Here is a 22976-nt window from a genome sequence, read left to right on the forward strand (position 1 = left end):
CCCCACCCACATGATCCAGTCAGGAAGTAGCCCAAGCCCTCCTGGCCCGGCGACACTCTCTAACCCCCACCCCCCACTAAAATACGGGCAGGAGGGATCCCAGGCCCTCCTGCCCTCAACGTAACCCCCTCCACAACCGTCCCCCCCGCCAACCTCACAACCCCCCTTCCCCGTACTTTAAAATTGTTGGTCAGACGGACGGGTGCAAAGCCCGTCCGTTTGACAGGCCAGCCATCTCGGGAATGGCTGGCCTTAGGGCCTGATTGACCCAGGTGGTTCAAACCCCGCCCACAGGTGGGGCTTGAACTTCCTGGGCCAACCGGAATCGGCCCAGTTGTCTTAGGCCCCCTCCTGTGATTCGTGAAGTGCTGCAGTACCTCCCACTCTTACCTTCCGCTAATTTCGGCAGCCTGCAGAGAGGATCACCATAGCTGTAGTGATCCTTGCAGGCTGCCATCATCCTGAGCACCATGTTCCCTCTGCCATGATCCTGCCCCTGACATCAGAGGAGGGATTGCAGCAGAGGGAACATGGTGCTCAGGACGATTGCAGCCGGCAAGGATTGCTACAGCACCAGCGATCCTCTCTGCAGGCTGCCGAAATTAGCTGAAGGCAAGACCTTGACTTTTCACAACATAGAGACTGCATGGAAATGTAATAAGGTAATAGAGCACAGAAAATGACATCCAAGACTGAGATGAAGTTCATTAGTTAGAATTAGCTAACAATATTTATGTTACTTTACTTTTATAACTAGCAGAATTACCAAACTAAATATCCTCAACATCCAGAGTAGTACTACTTTTTTGTCCCTCATTCTACCTTGGATTTTTGTATCTAGCTTGTTTACAGTGATGATATAGTGAGGTGAGCAAGAGAGAGTTTCCTCTCCTGCTCTACTAGCTGACCTCACATGTTGAGAGAATGGCATGGAGGGGGAGGACATCACAGCTTTCAAAGATCAAAACAAGACCTAACAGAAATTTAACTACATTTCAACAAAATGTTAAATTTTTGCATTGCTGACAAATTAATGTGAATCATATGAAAATTTTTTTAATCTAATAGCAAAGTTTTTCACTATTCATATCCATTGTGTTTGGAAATCAAGTTGTTAGTGTGGCTAAAACGGAGGCGAGGGAGGGCGATGGTGGACAATGGGATTTAGGGAGGGAAGGAACAGAAAGGGAGAGAAGTTGAACACAAGGAATGGTGTAGAGAGCCAGCATGGGGTTGGAGAGGCTGTAACGGTCACAAAAAAAAGTCACCGCAAGTACGGGGATAAGGCCATTCACCGCCCCATGGAGCGAATGAGCGTGGTGAATGAGCGTGCGGTCCAGTAGCCCCCTCTCCCTCCCTCCCTCCCTCTTACCTTCTCTTCATGGTGATTTCTATAAGGCTATGTGTTGTTCTGCAGCCAGAACCTTGAAGTCGCGTCACGTGTGGCTGCTGGAAAAGTCTCCTCTGACGCAACTTCCTGTTTCTGGTTGCATCGGAGGAGACTTTTCCAGAAGCCAACATGACGCAACTTCAAGGCTCTGGCTGAAATAGAACGCATAGCCATATAGAAAGCACCACGAAGAGACGGTAAGGGGAAGAGAGGGAGGGAGATGCATGGCTGGCCATCAGGAGGGAGCTGCTGGACCGCGTGAAGGGTGCTGGGGGTGTGGGGATGGAGAGGAGAAGACGCTGAAGCAGCCTGAAGGGAACTGGGGAAGAGAGAGTGGGGAGAAGACGCTGGGGAAAAGAGAGTGGGGAGAAGACGCTGGGAAAGAGGATAGTTTAAGAATATTTGAATCGCTATCCTCTTTTGACTCTTCCCTATCAATCTCCCCTGTCTTTTCCCCTTACCTTCCCACCTCCCTTCCCCAATCCCATCCACTTTGGTTAACTCCTTCTACTTAAAGAACAATCTTCTCTCTAGGTTTTCAGGAATGGGGCGGTGACGGCGACTGAGTTCGTGGGGACGGGGACCGAACTCACGGGGACGGAACAGTGACAGTGGTGAGCTCGCAGGGACGGGGGGTCAAATTTTTTCCCAGTGTCATTATCTAGCTATAACCCTATACTTCTACCAAGACTAAGGGGTCCTTTTATTAAGGTGCGCGCTAAATCGGTTAGCGTACCTTAATAAAAGGACCCATAAGTATCTTAATAAAAAATTTGGCCCGCGACTAACCCTATGTTTTAGATTTCGGCCCTGGCTTACAGCAATGGGGCAGGGACAGAGACTGCTACAAAACTCATGGGGATGGGATGGTGAAATTGAGTTCCTGTGGGACTGGGGACAAATTTGTCATTCTCTAGTCCAGACCTAATGAAGGAAGGCCAGTACAGACGATACTGGGGCTTTGTTGGGCTCCAAATTCTCCTTATTGCACTGTCGATGAAAAGTATCCCATGCCTTGGCATATGCTGAAAAAGTGGAGTTTCTTGGCCTTCAGTAGGATGGTAATTACCACTTCTCAATATCCTTTCTTGGCTAGCGCCATGCACTCAAAGGTCATGCCGTAAGACCAAAGTGACCTGGATCTTCTAGAGCAATTGGCCCCTGTGTGAGCAAGTCCAGATATACCTGGAGCCAGAGACATTCGTCCACTTGTAGGTGTACTAGATTCGCATACCAATCCAAGGCCACAAGGATCACCCACCCTGGGTCAGATGCTATATGACAGACCACCCAGCCTATCAGGAGCCATGGAGGAAACACATATAGCAGACTGGACTTTGGCCACAGTTGCACCAATGTGTCCAGCCCTGCACTTCCAGTCTCGTATCTTCGGCCGAACAATCAGAGCCAGGAAGGAGCTCCACACTCATAGAAGAAGCGCTCTGAGGATTCTTTGAGGCGTATGCACAGAGTCACTCTTCAGCAGACCTAAATTGCGTATTTTGGTTGTGTGTATAAGCCTGCCAGAGCAGATTAATGAACTCTGGGATAAAGGCCTTAGTAGGCAACTCTTCTTCCCCTTTATAAGGGAGGAAATACCTCTTCTTTGGCTATGGAGTAGTGCTGTCCGATTCAGAGAAAAATATTTCGATTCAATTCACCCTGTTTGAATCGATTTTTCGATTCTATTCGATTCACTGTTAATGACACAGCTTTTTAAGTTTAAACATTTTATTTAATCAAGGCAATATCATGTCAAACTATAACATAGCTGTAAAATTAGTTAGAAACATAGATTTACTCAAAATTTTGATCCAAGATGGCGGACTAAAGGTTTGGCTGAGCGCTTCGGTCCAGACAGCTTGCCAATATTGCTTATTTCTACATTAAAATTTACCTGCGATGCCGAAGCGTAGAGAGCACAGTGCCGCTGGAGCCTCGTGGCGCTTGGGTCCGGCCGCTTTTGGCAGTATGGACCAGCTGCTGCGCCAAATGCAGGACATTGCGGGAGCGTCGGGACGCCCGCTGGAGACGCACCGGGGCAAGGCGGAAGCGATCTCCTTGGGCCCGGAAACCACCCTGAGCTCTGACGCTCGAGTGCCTCCACCTCCTCCCCAGAGTGCACGTTCACCGCGGCTGGAAGAACCATCAGGAATCGATGTGGAACTTTCCCCCGAGGCTGGTGGCAACATGTGGGGGAGCTTGGATTTGGACCCTCTGCATTTCCAGAGTGTCCCTTTTGAACCTGGGGATTTACCAGCACCACATTCTATATGTGAGCAGGAGACCAGAAACTATAAAGGAACTTCAGTTGGCGAGAATATTGTTTCTTCTAAATTCATCCTTACATTAAAAAAACCCCAAGAGGTAACTCTTGAGGCTATTATCTTGGAACCTTTGGGATCTAGTGGCAGATTTGGCTAGAACTATTAACCCTCAGCTCTCTCAGTTAGAGCATAAAATTAATACTCAAGAAAAGGAAATTAAGACCATTAAAGTTGATTTACAAGATTTAAAAAATTCAACTCTAAACTCTTCCCAAGAAGTAAAAGTTTCTAAACAAATTACAGAAACACTTGTGAGAGATAACATTAATTTAAGGAAAAAATTGAAGTCTTTAGAAAATTTTTCTCAGAATAACAATCTTAGATTGATTAATTTTCCTAGAGTTGCGGCAGTGACCCCTAGAGATATGTTGAAACGTTATATGATAGAGGTATTGGAAATCTCCGAGGAATTGCTACCGCCAATCACTCAAGTGTATTATTTACCAATAAAAAGGGAAGAAAAGTTAAAAGAAGAAGATGATCAACGAGTACTTAATATATCTACAATGTTGGAACTTTCAGATAGCGAACTTGCAAAGCCGGCAAAACTTCTTCTTACAGTAGCTTTGACACCAGACAAGAATTGGCTATTAAGACTTTTCTTTAAGAATAAATTCAAAGACTTTCTAGGGTATAAAATACAAATCCAGATCTGTCACGAGATACACAAAAACATCGACGTGAATTTTTGTTGTTAAAGCCAGGAGTTATTGCTCTTGGGGCAACCTATTTTCTTCACCACCCATGTAAATGTGTGATAGTGTATCAATTGCAAAAATATGTTTTCTTTGATCCTAGTCAACTGACAACCTTCTTATCAGCTGCTCGCCTGAAAAAAGGAGTGGATATCTGAAGCACTCATAAATTTTGATTTCCTGTTTCAGCCAATAACAAATCTTTACTTTTATTTCTTTGTTACTTTCTCGCTGATTACTACATCTTGGTTCTAATTGAGGACTTGAGTTAAAGTTAAGCTATATTAAGATATCTTGAATTAGAAGGTTAATAGGATATAATTAATATTGTATTTTCTTTGCAGCATAACTTTATCTTTCTGTACAAGTGATAACTTGATTGTAAATGAAAATTCATAAATAAATAAATAAAAAAAAGAAACATAGATTCACAGCTTCCCCAAAGCAAATCATCCCCAAAGTTTCCCCAGCCCCCCTGCCTTATTCTCAGTTTTTCCAGGCCCCTGCCATTTCTCAGCTTCCATCCCCAGCCCCCAAGACTCAGCAGCCCCCCTGCCGATTTCAGCTTCCATCCCCAGCCTCCCTGCTGATTTTCAGCATCCATCCCCAGTCCCCCTGCCAGTTCTCAGCTTCCATCTCCAGCCCCCAAGACTCACCAGCCCCCCTGCCGATTTCAGCTTCCATCCCCAGCCCCCAAAGACTCACCAGCCCCCCTTCCTGGACTGGATATTAAATCGCAGGGAAGAGAGGAGAAATGCGGGGAAAGAGCCAGCCAAAACTAGTATTTGTTGCTGCCGAGTGCCGAGGTCTGCTGCACGAGGTCCGCTCGCTCGCTGCTTGACTCTCCCACCACTCCTTTTGTTTCTTCCGATGTAACTTCTAGTTTCGCAAAACCGGAAGTTACATTAGATGGGAAGAGTACGGCGGTGTGAAATAGCCCGAACTTGTCTTGCAGCTGAATCGGTGAGTCCGTTTTTTAATAAAAACAAACCGATTCAAATCGATTCACCTGATTTGAATCGGTGAACCAATTTGAATCGTCGCAGCACTACTGTGGAGCCTCTATGCCAGTTCAACATGTCATGCCACTGTTCCAGGGTTCCTGGGGAAATTTTTGCTCTCTTAACAGGTTCAAAAGCTATGTGCTATGCCCCAGAGACCATGTGGGAGCTAAATGTGTTGTTCCCACCTCCCCACTTTGCTCGACGCAGCACATGGTGCAAGGGTGTTGTTCCGCCACCCATCTTTTGCAAACAAGACATGATATAGGGGTATTAAAGTCGCAGCATTTCATCCCTGGCACTTTGGAATCAAAATGAGGTGTTTTGGAGAAGTTTGAGAACTTAGGAAAAAAATTCAGTAAAATCCAAGATGGCCACTGCTGAAGAATTTTAGTGCTAAAAAACAGCTTAAAATCACTGAATTATTCAACTCGCTTTTCACTTATCTTGGAACCAAGACCTGGAACAATTTCCCAACTGACATTAGGATGGAAACATTCTACAACAGATTAAAAAAAAAAAAAAGTTAAAAACCTCTTTCTTGAGAGCATACACACTACATAGACAACTAACTCACTATATCTAATATCACTAAATCCCATACTTAATTCAAGTGTTATACCAGTACAGTCATGGCACCTCAGTCTTCCCTTCCCCATTACTCTGTTCCTAACTCTGTTTTCTTTGAACTGCTATAATTTAATGTAGCTTATACATTCTATTATACAATATAATTCCTTATATTGTAAGTTGTCTTGAGCCTACTTAGGCATAGTTAGATTAGAGTAGACCCTTATCAAAAGGGATCTCTGATTTCACGAAAAAGACTGCAACAAGAGCAAAAAACTGCAAAACTATCGCAAAATAAAATAAGAAATAAACCGAACAGATCAGAAATAAACCAAGCTTGCCTGCTCAAAGAGAAACTGAAGGGGGCAGCAGAGTTCTGGGAGAATGAGGAGGTTAAAAAGCTGTGATTGACATCTTTATGCAGTTTGCTTGCAAGAATGAACAAAGTACGCTAAGGTTCAGAATACCATTCCTATTGCACTGGAAATTTATAGTTAGATGCTGCTTATTCTGAACAAAATGCAATGACAAGTGATTTATGGCAAAATCAATAATCAAATATTGTATATCATAATAAATCACCCAGTAGAATCCAGAGCTTCAATAAAATACAAAATCCAAGGAAGATATAATAAGAATCTTCCCTTCAGACAGTATGTTCAGGCCACATATCACCGAATATTCAAACACTATGCAAGTATATGTAGCAAAAACTCAGGGGAAGATTTTCAAAACATTAACTTGGTCGTTAAACTAGTTCAAGTTGATTTAGCGTTCATGTACTTCAGCGGCGGTTTATCAAAACAGCTTACCGTGGTCTTTCAGAGCTTCCTAGCAGTCTCTGACACTGCAAATGTATTACAATGAGGTCATTAATATTTAAACAAGCACTCCAGGCGATTCTCTATTATCACTGAGTGATTCCCTAACCTCGCTGTCTTACAAAATTTTCCGGCAGGTCTCAGCTGTCTTAACCCTAGATTTTGATCAGTGCCTGAGTGCTGATTGGAAAATAAGGCTCAACAGCTCAGATCTGCCAGCAAATTTTGCCGGTCAAGCAACCTCCCCTCTGGCAGCAGGAGAGAGGTCCCACTGCCGTTAAGCAACCCCCCCAACAGCAGGAGAGAGGTTCACTCCCTCCCGCTGCCAAGCAACCCCCTGACTACCCCCCCACCAGCGGGAAGAAAGCCCACATCCTCCCGCCACTGTTGTATTCCCGATGATCCCTTGCCCTCCTTATCTTGTTTATGAAGGCTGGCCGGAGGGATGCCTCCTATCACCGGCCAGTAGACTCGCCTATTCAAAATAGTAGGACTTCATCTCCCCAGTGCAACCTGAGGAGGGGCCTAAGACTCTGATTGGCCGAGGGGCCTTAAGCAAACAAGTTAAGGGGGGGCAGGGGGTATGACACCTGCGGAAGGAAGTGGGCATCTCTCTCGCTGCAGGGGGGGGTTACTTTGCAGCTGCGGTGGGAGGGAATGGGCATCCCTCCTGCCGATCTTCGATTTGGGGGTCTTTTTTTTATTTATTATTTTTGCGTTTATTCTGTGCATGTGCCGATCGCTATCACCAGCGATTGGCACATGCAAATTTAGCGACCCTTCGCCAACCTTATTTGCATGCGTGTTTTTTTAAAGAAATGACTCGCCTTTTTTGAAATCATTACAGCAGTGGCTATAACAGCAGCCTGTTGGATTTTACTGAGAACATCTGAGAATCTTCCCCTCAGTTTGGACTGCAAGAAACACTATATTGTGGAGGAGGGGATGAAGCCTGAGCAGCTGCCACTTCTATCCTACCACTAGTTAAAGTTTGCAGGTACAAGTAAGAAAAAATTGGTCTATGCCGGACCCTAGAAGGAAAAAAAAGGACACAAGTAAAACTTCCTGAACTTATACTGGGTTACCTGCCTGTGATTTAATAAGGACTAGGAAATTCTGTGGTAAATGCAAGGCCTTTACTGTGAGATCACAAGAAATTAGTTTATGATTATATGTAGTTTAGCAATATTACAATTCTTCTGGTAGCTAAAAGACTGAAAGTAAAAGTCCTACCTTTTGCTGCAAATCTTTTCGAGCCTGGTCTCGATCCATGCAGGCTTGTCTATAGGCTTCATAAGCTTTGTTAAGCTGTTCTCCCAGGCCGCTACTTTTATCCATACTTCCCAGTTTTGTATCATTACTAAAAGAACCAGACTAAGCAGCGACAACCTTAAAATGACAAAAAAAAAAGAAAAATTCAAGATCGGGTATCTAACCAGTCACTTTGTAGATATACAAATTAAGGGCCTCTGCTTTTCAAATCAGTACTCACTTCACCATTCATTCCACCTGTATCTTAAAAGATCTTAGAACATCTTGTAGAATAATTTAGGGGTCCTTTTACTAAGGCGAACTAGCCAATTTAGTGCTCGCTAAACGCTAATATGTCCATTATAGTCTATGGACATTTAGGCCCCGATTCTGCAAAACACATCTAAAGTTAGGTGCCATTTAGATGCCTAAGTTAGGCATCCTTTGTTGAATTGCATTTAGCAGAGTTCAGCACTGTTTATGCTTCTAACTTTTTAGGTGTCCTTTAGAGAATCAGGTTTTAGGTGAGATTTAAACATCCAAACAATGTCTTTAATGTTATAATATTTTATTATTATGTTATTAGAATGGCGATTTTATGTTGTTTTTTGTTATAAAGCACAGTTACTTACCGTAACAGGTGTTATCCAGGGATAGCAGGCAGATATTCTTAACATATGGGTGACGTCACCGACGGAGCCCCGGTACGGACACTTTTAACTAGAAAGTTCTAGTTGACCGCACCGCGCATGCGCGGGTGCCTTCCCGCTCGACGGAGGAGAGCGTGGTCCCCAGTTAAGATAAGCCAGCTAAGAAGCCAACCCGGGGTGGAGGGCGGGTCCTAAGAATATCTGCCTGCTGTCCCTGGATAACACCTGTTACGGTAAGTAACTGTGCTTTATCCCAGGACAAGCAGGCAGCATATTCTTAACGTATGGGTGACCTCCAAGCTAACAGAGGGGGAGGAGGGATGGTTGGCCATTAGGAAAATAAATTTTGTAACACAGATTGGCCGAAGAGTCCATCCCGTCTGGAGAAGGCATCCAGACAGTAGTGAGTAGTGAACGTGTGAACAGAGGACCAAGTGGCAGCCTTGCAGATTTCCTCAATGGGCGTGGAACGGAGGAAAGCCACGGAAGCAGCCATAGCTCTGACTCTGTGGGCCGTGACAGCACCTTCCAGTGAGAGACCGGCCCGAGCATAACAGAAGGCAATGCAGGCAGCAAGCCAGTTAGAAAGCGTCCGTTTAGAGACAGGGCGACCTAAACGGTTAGGGTCGAAAGATAGAAAGAGCTGAGGGGATGAGCGGTGAGCCCTGGTGCGATCAAGATAGTAAGCAAGGGCACGCTTACAGTCCAGCGTATGCAGCGCCTGTTCCCCAGGATGAGAGTGGGGTTTGGGAAAAAAGACAGGCAAAACAATGGACTGGTTGAGGTGAAAGTCCGAGACCACCTTGGGAAGGAACTTAGGATGGGTGCGCAGAACCACCTTGTCATGGTGAAAAACAGTGAAAGGTGGGTCGGCAACCAGTGCATGCAGCTCACTAACCCTCCTGGCAGAGGTGATGGCAATGAGGAAAAGCACCTTCCATGTCAGAAATTTGAGTGAAGTAGTGGCAAGAGGCTCAAACGGAGGTTTCATGAGGGTTGACAAAACCACATTCAGGTCCCAGACGACTGGAGGAGGCTTCAGAGGTGGTTTGACATTGAAGAGGCCTCTCATGAACCGGGAAACCAGGGGATGAGCCGTAAGAGGTTTTACGAGGATAGGCTCATGGAACGCAGTGATGGCACTGAGGTGGACTCTGATGGAGGTAGACTTGAGGTCAGCGTCGGACAGAGAGAGCAAATAGTCCAGTAAAGTTTCCACTGCCAATGAGGTGGGATCGTGGTGATGCAGTAGACACCAAGAGGAGAACCTGGTCCACTTCTGATGGTAACATTGGAGGGTGGCCGATTTCCTGGAGGCATCCAAAATGCGACGGACAGGCTGAGACAGATTCTGTGGAGAGGTCAGCCCGAGAGAAACAAGCTGTCAGGTGGAGCGAGGACAGATTGGGATGTAGTAGAGACTGATGCTGCTGCGTAAGTAGAGTAGGAAACACAGGAAGAGGAATGGGCTCCCTGGAGCTGAGCTGGAGCAGAGAGAGAACCAGTGTTGGCGAGGCCACCGAGCAGCGATGAGAATCATGGTGGCATTGTCTCTGCGGAGTTTGAACAACGTCCGCAACATCAGAGGAAGTGGAGGGAAGGCATAGAGAAACCGACCCGTCCAGTTGGGCAGGAACGCATCCGGGGCCAGACGATGAGGAGAGTAGAGTCTGGAACAGAAAAGGGGCAGTTGATGGTTGTGAGGAGCTGCAAAGAGGTCCACCTGAGGAGTGCCCAACCGATCGAAGATGGAGTGGAGTGTGGTCGGATCCAGAGTCCACTCGTGAGGTTGAAGGATGCGGCTGAGATTGTCGGCCAGGGAGTTCTGTTCGCCCTGGATGTAGACAGCCTTGAGGAAGAGATTGCGGGCCGTGGCCCAGGTCCAGATGCGGATGGCCTCCTGACAGAGGAGGGGAGAACCGGTGCCGCCTTGCTTGTTTATGTAATACATGGCGACTTGGTTGTCTTTACACAGGAGAAGAACCTGAGGGTAGAGAAGGTGTTGGAAAGCTTTGAGTGCATAGAACATGGCCCTGAGTTCCAGGAAGTTGATATGATGTTGACGTTCCTGAGGGGTCCAGAGACCCTGTGTGCGAAGTTCTCCCAGGTGGGCTCCCCATGCGTAGGGGGAGGCATCCGTGGTGTTGACCATGGAGTGAGGGGGTAGATGAAAAAGCAGACCCCTGGAAAGATTGGAGGAGTTCAACCACCATTGAAGAGATCGCTGAAGAGACGATGTCACACAGATGGGATGAGAAAGAAGGTCCGTGGTCTGAGACCATTGGTTGGCTAGAGCCCACTGAGGTGTTCTGAGGTGGAGTCGTGCCAGAGGGAGCACATGGACCGTGGAAGCCATGTGGCCCAGGAGGACCATCATCTGCCGAGCAGGGATGGAGTGATGAAGGAGCACCTGGCGGCAAAGATGGAGCAGGGTCTGTTGACGGTCGGAGGGGAGAAACGCCCTCATCAGAGTGGTGTCGAGAACTGCTCCAATGAACTGAAGTCGCTGTGTGGGAAGCAGATGCGACTTGGGGTAGTTGATCTCGAACCCCAGAAGATGGAGGAAAGAGATGGTGTGTTGAGTGGCTTGTAGCACAAGCGGAGACGTAGGTGCTTTCACCAACCAATCGTCCAAGTAGGGGAACACCTGGAGGTTGTGAGACCTGAGGAAGGCCGCCACCACAATAAGGCACTTGGTGAAGACCCTGGGCGATGATGCGAGGCCAAAGGGTAGCACTTTGTACTGGTAGTGATGGTGCTGTATCTGAAACCGGAGGTAGCGACGTGAAGTCTGATTGATTGGAATGTGAGTGTAGGCCTCCTTGAGGTCTAGGGAACATAGCCAGTCGTGTTGAGAGAAAAGAGGGTAAAGCGTGACCAGGGAGAGCATTCTGAACTTTTCCTTGACCAGACACTTGCTGAGGTCCCTGAGATCGAGGATGGGACGTAGGTCTCCTGTCTTCTTGGGTACCAGGAAGTAGCGGGAGTAGAATCCTTGACCCCTTTGGTCTTGGGGGACTTCTTCGATGGCATTGAGAAGAAGGAGGGATTGAACCTCCTTGAGAAGGAGGAGGGTTTGAGAGGAGTGAGAAGCAGACTCTACGGGAGGATTGTCTGGTGGAAGAGTCTGGAAGTTGAGAGAGTAGCCGTGGCGAATGATGGTAAGGACCCACTGGTCTGACGTGATGACCTCCCAACGGCTGAGAAAAAGTTGTAGGCGTCCTCCGATAGGTTGAGGAAGAGGTAACGCTGGTGAGAGACTGGCTATGCCCTGGAGAAAGGAGTCAAAAGGGCTGAGAAGGTTTTGACTGAGGGAGAGGCTTGGCAGGTTGATGAGATTGGGAGCGAGCCTGAGTTTGCTGTTGCTGACGAGGTCGGCGAGGTTGTTGCGGAGGTGGATGAAGAGGTCTGGCTGAAAATCTGCGTTGGTATGAAGACTGCTGTCTATAGGGGCGAGCAGGCGGAGTCTTCTTCTTTGGTTTGATGAGAGTATCCCACCTGGTCTCGTGAGCAGAGAGTTTCTGGGTGGTGGAGTCTAGGGACTCTCCGAAAAGTTCATCACCAAGACAAGGTGCGTTAACCAGGCGGTCTTGGTGGTTAACATCGAGGTCGGAAACTCTCAGCCAGGCCAGACGTCTCATGGCAACCGCCATGGCCGAAGCTCGAGAGGTGAGCTCGAAAGAATCATAAATAGAGCGCACCATGAATTTGCGGAGTTGAAGCAGACTGGAAATGTGTTGTTGGAAAAGAGGGACCTTACGTTCAGGAAGATACTTTTGTAATGAAGAGAGTTGTTGAACCAGATGCTTCATGTAGAAGGAGAAGTGAAAGGTGTAATTATTGGCTCTGTTTGCAAGCACTGAATTTTGATAAAGGCGCTTGCCAAATTTATCCATCGTTTTGCCCTCTCTGCCAGGAGGGGTAGAAGCATAAATACTGGATCCCTGGGTTTTCTTCAAGGTGGATTCGACAAGAAGAGATTCATGGGGTAGTTGGGGTTTGTCAAACCCCGGGATAGGGATGACCCTGTAGAGACTATCCAGTTTTCTAGGGGCCCCCGGTACCGAGAGAGGGTTCTCCCAATTCTTGCAGAAAGTTTCCCGTAAGATGTCGTGGACGGGTAACTTTAGGAATTCTTTGGGGGGTTGCTCGAAGTCTAGGGCATCTAAGAAAGCCTGTGACTTCTTAGAGTCAGATTCTAATGGGATAGAGAGAGCCGCTGACATTTCCCGAAGAAATTTGGTGAACGAGGATTGTTCAGGCTTGGAACCGGTATCGATTGTGGAGGGCTCCTCGTCGGTTGAAGAAGCCTCATCGTCGGTACCGGGTTGGGATTCTTCCCAGAGGTCCGGGTCCCTGACGTCGGTGTGTATAGGACGGGACGGTGGTGTGGATGGTTCTGCGTGGCGAGTCTTAGAGAGAGATTTGCCAGAACGCATGGGGGAAGAGGAGCGGTGCCGGTCTCGGTCGGCTTGGCAACGATCCCGATGTCGGAGAGGATCGGCATCAGAGTGCAGTTGCACGAGAGGGTTGATGGGTTCCGCCGCGAGCACCGGCATGGACGTGTTTAATGGTACCGATGGAGTAGACTCCGGTGGTATGGTGCGAGGCTCGGGCCGGTCCGGTACCGGAAGGAGCGGGGCCAATATTGTTGGCAACAGGTGCTGTAGTTGTTGCTGTAGCTGCTCCTGTAATTAAGTTTGGAGTATGGCCGCAATGCGGTCGTCCAGAGGAGGCACCGGTACCGCTTTTTTCTTTTTTGGTACCATAGGTGCTGCTCTACGCTCTGGCGATGAGGAGGCCGATGACGAGGCACTCACCGAAATCAGGGCGGAGCGTTTACGGGGTCGGCTGGATGCCGGGAGGACCGGTGTCACCGCCGTGGCAGGAGGGCGCTCAAGGGAAGTGGAAGGCTTCTTAGCCGGCTTACCTGACGCCATCGACCCCGAGGAAGGATCAGGCGGTGTGGAGGTAGTCGGTGCCGACTTTAGCGGCGCCGTCGATGGTGTGGCAGACTCCATGGCAGATCCGGTGCCAAAAAGGATGTTCTGCTGGATCTGCCTATTCTTTAACGTACGTTTTTTAAGAGTAGCACAGCGGGTGCAGGTGTCAGCCCGATGCTCTGGACCCAGGCACTGTAAGCACCAATTGTGCGGGTCAGTGAGAGAGATCGGGTGTGCACACCGCTGGCACTTCTTAAAACCCGGCTGAGGGGGCATGAATGGAAACACGGCCTCCGCAAAATCAAACCCGGAGGCCTGTATGTTGGCAACAGGCCCCGCCGGGGCCGGCCAGAAAAATAAAGGAAAAGACAAATTAAAGAATTTTTTTTTTTTTTTTTAGACGAAAAAGAAACCCGAAGGGAAAAAAGCAAAAAAGGAAGAAAATTACGCGAGCGGGAAGGCAAAGTAGAAAATTTCAACAGCTGTTGAAAGCACATGCGTCTTCTTTGCTCCGCGGAAACGAAGAAACTGGGGACCACGCTCTCCTCCGTCGAGCGGGAAGGCACCCGCGCATGCGCGGTGCGGTCAACTAGAACTTTCTAGTTAAAAGTGTCCGTACCGGGGCTCACCCATACGTTAAGAATATGCTGCCTGCTTGTCCTGGGATAATTGTAATACTAGGAGTTGGATTTGTTTAATGCTTTTATTTATTTCTCTTCCATCAGACAGTGACTGGGATTCGAACCAGCAACATTAGGATGGAAGAGTATAGGTTAAACCAGTGTGCTACAGAGTGAGCTAGCAAGCTGCATAGAAATTGTAAAACTGGGTCTTATAGGCATTGTAAGGAAGTCTACTTTTGAGCAGTTTAGGCTTCAGATAGACCCGAGTTCTATGGACGGAACTTAGGCACTCTTTCGACGTTACATTACATTACATTTGTGACTTCTATTCCGCCTGTACCTTGCAGTTCTAGGCGGATTACAAAAGAGCTAACTGGACATTTCCAGGATAGTTACAATTTTTTGTTACAAGTGAGATAAGAAAGCTGGATATTTCCAGGAGAGATTGCGAATTCAATAACAAATAAGATAAGTGGACTTAGGCACAGTTTGAATGTCCTTAACGCGATCTGCTAAATAGCTCTCTGGGTTTCTATTTTTGTTTTATTAGGCTCAAAATACATTTAATACGGGGCACATCAAAACAAGATATATTTCATGCAAAACCTTCTATTTTTGTGGACCATCAGCTCCATTAACTGAAGCACCGCACATGAAAAACATAGCTTTAGTTTTCTTGCTAAAAAACTACCCTTTATTTCTGACTAAACAATGCTCCAATCAGCTCATTCTTGAAAGCAAAGAAAGCACATGACAAAAATATATAGATTGCATACATAACTTCATTTGCAAAAGCTTAAAAACAGAAAAACAAACAAACCATATACATACCTTAGCATGGCTTCTAATTCATTGCAAATGGAGGTTTGCAGCTGCACAATGGTGACCTCATTGTGAGATCATCAAGGTGTACCTGCAAGGTAGAATGCCACAATTAAAATATGTGCTGGGAAGCTGGTTGGGATTTGAACTAATGACCTCTGGAAGAGCAGCACAGGGCTTTTACTTATTGAGCTATAGCAGTTTTCCAGACAGGAAACTGACTGCCCTGCGATATGATAGCTTAGCAGATCCCTAATCACAGGGCAGTCTTCCCTCCTGACGCCGAGGTCGTCAGTTCTATGCCTAAGTAAAGAAGCCAACTAGGGGAGGTGGGCAGATTGTGAGAATATCTGCCAGCTATCCCTGGATAGCACGTTACGGTATGTAACTTTTTAATACTTAGACAAGCAGGCAGCATATTCTCACATGTGGGACTCCCTAGCTTTAGTAAAGGGATGAAGGGAGAGTTTGCCTCTAAGAACACATAATATGTAATACATATTATATATTATGTAATATAGTACAAGAGGAAAGTTACATAGATACAGTAACATGACTAAGATATGTAATAGAAAGATGAGAAAGTATGACTGCCAATAACCTGTATGGTATGCTGTTTGTGTCATTATTGTGCATGCTTTTTTGTAAACCACTCAGTTTTTAGGCGGTGTATAAGTTTTTAAAATAAATAAACAAATAAACTAAACGCTTATTGCCTTGTAAGAAAATCAGGTATGCTGTCTGATATAAGTAGGTGGAGGTAAGGGAATGAAATAAATAGACTAAGCAGAACCACCCTATCCTCAAGAAGAGGGTAAAGGGGAAGAACACAGGGAATACTATAGTAAAGAACGTTATAAATAATAAATGACCTCATAGTGACAATGGAATCTAAGCATAGGCGAGGAAGATGCCAGGCAGATTCAAAAACATAAATGGATACAGAGAGACAGACAGACAGAGACAGAGAGAACCAGACCAAAAAGAGTAGGTAAGCCCAAGTGTGGCTAAGGAAGACACAGATTGGAGTGAAAGGGAATTTTGTCAAGCAAAATGAGAACATAGTTCCCATTGGTTAGAACAGTTTCAAGGAAACCAGGAAGAAGAGGAAGAACAAAGTAAGAAGGAGAGAAAAACGTTACTGTTGACCATAGAAAGAAAGAGTGACGGACTGGGAGCAAAGCCACATGTTAAGAATGCTCCCATTGAGGGCTGCGAGGAAGCTCTGATACGTCTTGAACATGGCCAGAGCCAGTGCAAGGATGGCACTTCCTAAGAAATATGCTGGAAAAAAGGGAAACCAGCAAATAAGTGTAGTAAAGCCATTGTGAACCATTGGGGGGTAGGGGGGGATGGAAAGGTGCGAAAGGAAGGAAAACAAAGATGGAAGGAAAACAAAGAAAGGGATATGCAAAGGTATTGCAGAAACTGGCCTCATCTTTTATTGAAAAAAGAGGAGAGTAGTGGGCTGAGAAACTTGAGAATCAAGTAAGAAAATATGAGAGTAGACACACCTTGCTTCATCTTTGCACTCAAGTCTGAACTCTGCAATCCATCTCAGTGAGATAGATGATGCAACTTATGGGTCACATGGCCTCCACAGCTCATGTAACCCCCTTCGCAAGACTTCATCACAGAACAGTTCAGTGGATTCTAGCATCTGAATGGTCTCAAGATCTCGATCCTTTATGAAAGGAAGGAAAGGGAAAAAAAGAGCTACCATAATCTGGTTGCAAATAGTAGAGAAGTAGAGCAAGAAAAAATATGCATACTAATGGAAGAAAACTGTAGAATAATAAACAACGAACAAGTCTGAAAATAATTGAAAAAAAAAGAAGCGGGAAGGCAAACTCGAGGGAACGAAGTTAAGATGAGTCATCTTCACTCCACGGAAAATGAAAAACTGACTACCTCACGAGCCGGCGTCAGGCGGGAAGGCACTCACGCATGTGCGGTGCAGGCAGAAATGAACTTTCTATAAATCTTAAAGTGGCAATACACTTTTACCACAGTCCGTACCGGGCTCCGTGGATGACGTAACCCACATGCGAGAACAAGCTGCCTGCTAGTCTAAGCATAATATAGCAGGAGCAGCAGAATCTAGGAGTTAGTGCACAAATGGAACATGCTAGCTATTAATGTTTCCACATGCATTCTGCACCCAATGACATGCAGCCCCCCAAAAAATATTTTGATGAAATAGTTAATGTGCAAGGTAGTACATGCAAACAGGCAAAATAAAGCATTTTGCAGTAACCTATTTTCCCCCATATTAAGTGCATGTTAGAGTATAATCCCTTTAGTAAAAGGGTCTCCGATTTAGGTGTGATACCTTTTGAAGACCTCACAAGCCTCATCCTCAGACGCTGCTTCTAATCTGCAGGCCTCAGAGTAAACCTCCACAAGGAAAAAAGCAGTGTTCATGGAACTGGCCTTAAATATTGCTGGTGTTATACAAGGTAAAAATGCAACTGCCTAACTTCTCCCCTCTTTACTAAAACCGTAGTGGGGTTTCTAACACTGGCTGCGGCAGTAACAGCTCTGAAGCTCATAGGAATTCTATGAGCATCGGAGCTGTTGCTGCCATGGCCGTAACTAAAAACTGCGCTGCTGTTTAATAAATATCTAGAGATATTTGTGTTTTTATGTAGCAGAGGAATTTTGCCAGATTTTTTTTTTTTTTTGGGGGGGGATTATAAACAGAACCCACAAAGACAGTATGTAGCTTTGAAAATGATGACACTATCTTGCCCATGACAGATTTGGGAATCACTGGCATAAAAATGGCTGAAAGATAAGGAATGAGAGACAGGTGGAAATAGAAGGACTAAAGCATAAGCATATATGGAGAGAGACAGGGCTGGGGGGAGATCTATCTAAAAGATAAAAAGACAGATAAGAGAAATAGAGAAAAAAGCGCCAAAGCAGAAGGATCCATATCAGACAGAGATGAAGGAAAGTTTTTTTTGCAGGGGGAGAGAAGAAATAGAAAATGGATATGAGATGCTGGAAAAGGACTTAAGCAAAAACAAGAGAAAGTGCCAGAACCAATCTAACTGGAAAAATAAAATAACCAGACAAAAAGGTATAAAATATTTATTTTCAACTTTTAGAGAATGATGAAAGTCACCTTTGAAAATGTGCATTACTTATATTTTGTTCTGTATAGCAGTAAATGGATTTCCATTTCTCTCTCTTTTTTGTGTTCCACTGTTAACAAAGTCTGAGATTTCTATTTAATTTTATGTCTAATTTCTAATTTGCAGTCTGTTATTTTTACTAGGTAATGATGGTGTATGGTTTTTTTGTGTCATTGAAGTGAGGGATTCTGTTAACATGTAAGTTGTGTTTGGGAATCCGTAGCAGTCCAGCTCATACTCCTTATCCAGTGGAGGTGTACAGCTGATAGATTTCAAATTCTTGGAGGGTTGCTGGTAGGGCTAGCAGATTTCAAATTCTTAGAGCTGGTATGGTAAGCTTTGACGTGTCCATTTGCAGGGATATGTGTTACTGAGAAGAGTGTATTGGGCAGGGTACATCTTCCCAACACTTTTAGTGTATGTTCTGGTAGATCCTCCTCCACGTCTATCCTACTATCAGTTAGTGTACCCCAAAGCTCTGTCTTGGAACTTCTTATTTCCTCTATCTATACTTATTCCCTTGGTACTCTGATCCCCTTCTATGGTTTTCAGTATCAACTGCTGACTCCCAGATCAACCTCTACACATTAGAAACTTCAGCACCCTCTCCCCCTTCCGTCCAGCTCCACCCAGCCACTCCACTGCAGGTCCAGCACCCTCTCGCTCCCTTCCCTCCAGCTCCTCCCAGCCACCCCCATGGCTCCAGCATTTGGGTGCATAATAACTCTATTCTATAGTGTGATATATAAATATATACATACAGTGTTCTCCCTAGCGTGTTCCAGCCAGGCGCATCGCCCAGCTACTTTAAGTGAGCGGCCGGCTGCCATTTTGCAGCTGCAGAGACCGCGATCTGACATCGGACTCGGCGGTAGTTCGCGCATGAATTGTCAAGCGCCTGCTTCTTCCGGTTTGCCTGCACCCCGTACTTGAAGGTGAACATACCTTTCCTGCCTGAACCACAACTTCAGCAGCATTTAATTCAGCACGCAAACTTCGGATAATGCCTGTTCTTCCGCTCAGATCAGGTCTAACTGAGCATGAGCAGAAGAACCAGCATTAGCGACCAAAGGATTTTCCACGAATCACGCCACTGCTCACGGTGGAGTACGGAAGGGGAAGAGGTAATATGCATAGCGCGCCAAGGGGTTGTATTTCGATTGGTCCAACGCCTTTGCACGCTATGCAAATTATCCCTTCGCCGCCCTTACTTCTTCACCGTGAGCAGGGAAGGGTAATTTGCATAGTGTTTTAACATAGACCTATTAAAACATTTTCGCCCACGCTCCAAAGGTTGCCCCTGCAACGACCGAATTTTTGTTTCCCCTGTGCTGAGTGACCAGGCTGAAAGTTTTGGGCGGGTTAGGTTGATGGTTTTAACTTCCCTCTGTGCTTTCAGCAGGGTATTTTTAAAGAGAAAAAAACTCTGTGTAGCCTGCGTTGTCTGGTAGACCTATAGAAATATTTAATAGCAGTAGGTCCTCCAGAAAGGGGGGGGGGGGGGAAGAGTCCAGGGCCAGACTTGGCTGTGCTTTTCCCTCTTTGTGACTCTGTGCAGAGCTGCCTACATCTGAGAACGCTATAGAAATATATATATTTTTTTGTATAATCATGTTTATTGAGCAAAATGTGGCAACAGACAAGAACAATAACAGGTAAAGTGCATAACAACAAAGGTACAATGCAAGTGAGAATGCACCAGCAGAACATTGCACACATCAATGAAGGTACCTTTTAGGATAAGGCCCTCCGTTAGTAGTGCAGAGACTTGAGCCAGAGACTGAAGAGATTTAAAAAGGCTTTTATTAAACAAGCATATATGCTGGACTTCTGGGCAGAACTGGCTGCATAAACAGAAGACCCTGAGGATCTCGGACACAAAAGTTATATAGGATCCCGCCGCCGGCCCCTCCTAACCAGTCCAAACCAGTTCTAACCAGCTCTGACCAAAAGGTAACAGCAGAGAGAAAAACAAAACCATAAATCCATCCTATAATCTATACAGCAGCATCCTGTTGCCTCCTAGCCGTGCCAGGCACTAAGACAGATACATAGAACAGGCCTGCATGCATACGTGATTTCTCAGAGCAATAAAATGGAGTCACAAGTTGTTCTTTGTACTAATTATGACCCACTGATCTAAAATTGAGTTTCTTCATCTACACCGTGACCCAGGTATGTCAGCTAGCTAGGGATCCTTCATTCCCAACTTTTCTTCTGTGTGCTAGCTGACTAGCTGGGTTATGGTAGGTCAGGGCCATCTGTATCAGAAGTGGGGACTGGGTGATAGGAGGAAAGGGCCAGGACTAGGGCGGTGGTACTTTTGTCAATCGTAGTCCTAATAGTACGGTTAAGGGTTTTCAATAAACATGGTAACAGGCAAGGAAGAACACAAAATATGACAGAGGATACCAGGAAAATTATGGTGAGGGCTTTAAAGAGTCCCGGTTTGGAGGCCCAATCAGTCAGTGAGTTAAGTCCAAATATATCATCATCAGCCCAAGTAGCAGGACCGTAGACAGCAATGATGCGCTCCGGGGGCCAAGTGTCTTCCCATTTACCAATTTCCAAACTTCTTTCAGAACGGGCCCGTTGATCGAATACTGGGACAGCCAGATGTTCTCCTTCGGATAACGGGAGGAGGAAGAAGGCTGGTTTGATAGTGCCCAGAACACAAGTGCCAGTCCAATTTGAGGGTAGAGTGGGGTATGCCATTTTCCCACAGATCCAGTAGCATCCTTCTGGTGCAGCCCAAGGGGCAGAAGCAGGCAGGTTGAGGTAGACATTTAATGTGGTAGCATTGCCAGTAGTATTCCATTGTCTGGGTATTTTTAACTTAGGATCTCCGGTCCAATAAGTCCATCCGGGCTGAGAGGTGCTGTTTTTAGTCCATAAGGATTGGCACTGCAGGTGTCCAACACGAGTGGTAAAGGATGGTCCGAGACGCTGTATGCAGTGTTTTGCCAGAATGGAGTTTTTCAGGGGCCAGCTGGGTGCCCCCGCAGACATAACAGTTTGTCAGATTTAAGGTGGCTCCTATGGCTTCAGCGAACTGTATGAAAAGGTTGCAGGTGGTGACAGAGGGCACAAAGTCTTGTTGGTCAAGTTTCATATGTTCATAAAAGTTGGGAAACACAATGCTGTGTTGTTCAGGGATCCGGTGTCTCTCAACGAGTTTGATGTGCAAGACAGTACCAGGGTCCGTGCCCTTACCATATATCTGTAGGCCCACAAGATAGCGAGCTTTCCGGAGGCTATCATCGAGGTTCCATTTAAATGGCTGTAGAATAGTGAAATTAAGTGGGTTACAGTTCTGGAGGCCACAGTCAGAGGTAGTCACCCATTTTGGATAATATGGCTCGGGTGGTAGGCAGTCGGGTCATACCCCAAGTAGCCCAGGATACACATTTCCAGTAGTTACAGTAGTAGTGTTCAGAAGACCCTTCACAGTGGGACGGCTTCTGTCCCGCCAGGCACATGTATTTATCGTTGTGCATATATTCCCTCCTCCATGCTAGGGCACCACAACATCCAAGGAAGGTGGGGTTCTGGTCCATGGCATAGCAAGCATCAAAGAGGACTGAGGCCGGGACATAGGGATTAGTGACCAGGGTTTGTTGAATCAGGGGGCCCTGATCCCAGACTGACCTGACCTCTATCCAAGTATCCCTATTAGTTGCTTTGGGGTAGAAACAGATCTGTGAATCTCCATTATTACATATAGAATATTCAACCTTGTTATATATACATACAGGGGTCACTAGTTGACCCTTACACTCATAATTAGTTTGAAATCTAATAACATTTTCCGTTTTGCCCCCATTGTCCACTAGTGCCACACAAGGGGCACACCCAGGCGTGGGAGGGGTAGGGGACATGGACAATGTTGGCAAGACGTAAATCACAAGCAGTAAATATACAACAGAGTTCATATTAAATATCTTGTCAGATCTCCGGATCAGACGTGCGTGATTACTCTTCCAGAGTGTGGGGCAGCCGCGTGATTTTCAGTTGAAGGTCAGTAGGCCCTTTTTCACAAATATACTCAGCAGCGGGCTTCACACGGCTGTAGTGAATCCAAGACTCGTGGCGGGACAATTTGACAGCTGTGGGGGAAGCAAGTAAGACAGTGAAAGGCCCTGTCCAAAGGGGTTTCAGCGGTTCTTTCTTCCATACTTTCAGCCACACTTGATCCCCAGGTTTGTAGAGGTGAACAGGGGTTGTAATTGGCAGCGGGGCTCTAGAAATGACCCAGTTCTGTAATTTCATAATGGTCTTTCCTAGTTGCTTTATCTCTGCGTCTGTGATAGCGTTCCCTATCTGTTCAAGAGACTCGGGGTCTAGACTGACTATCGGCGGGGGTCGGCCATACATGAGCTCAAATGGGGACAACTGATTGCGTTTACCTGGGGTACAGCGGATGCGAAATAGAACAGAAGGGATCAGTTTGGGCCATGGCAGGCGGATTTCCTCTGCCGCTTTTCCGAGGAGGGTTTTAATAGTTCTGTTGATGCGTTCAACTTGGCCAGAGCTCTGGGGTGATAGGCCGTATGTAATTTCCAGGTGATTTGCAGAGCCCGAGAGACAGCTTGTGTGACTTGTGATATGTAGGCGGGGCCATTATCGCTGCCAATCACTAGGGGCAGGCCATAGCGAGGGATGATGTCATGGAGTAAAACCTTTACTATTTCCCTACTTTTCTCTGTGCACACTGGGTAGGCCTCTGGCCACCCAGTGTGGAAA

The 22976-nt window shown here is 46.2% G+C and overlaps 1 protein-coding gene across 4 annotated transcripts in view; it reads right to left on the reverse strand.

Moving 5' to 3' along the window:
• The window catches only part of TANK (TRAF family member associated NFKB activator), a 74451-nt gene extending 55111 nt beyond the window's left edge, over positions 1–19340 (reverse strand). The window contains exons 1-2 of one of the 4 annotated variants that reach the window (XM_033946487.1): positions 19179–19340; positions 8038–8193 (exon numbers count right to left, since the gene is read on the reverse strand). In XM_033946487.1, the coding sequence (XP_033802378.1) occupies positions 8038–8142 (105 nt within the window). In that variant the 5' untranslated portion in view covers positions 8143–8193; positions 19179–19340. Of the gene's footprint in view, positions 1–8037; positions 8194–15102; positions 15185–18994 lie in introns of those variants that run through there. The other 3 variants (XM_033946483.1, XM_033946484.1, XM_033946485.1) reach the window with 3 other exon arrangements.
• Positions 19341–22976: the final 3636 nt, after the last annotated feature.

The sequence above is a fragment of the Geotrypetes seraphini genome, chromosome 5, assembly GCF_902459505.1.
Source record: "Geotrypetes seraphini chromosome 5, aGeoSer1.1, whole genome shotgun sequence".
Classification (NCBI taxonomy): domain Eukaryota; kingdom Metazoa; phylum Chordata; class Amphibia; order Gymnophiona; family Dermophiidae; genus Geotrypetes; species Geotrypetes seraphini.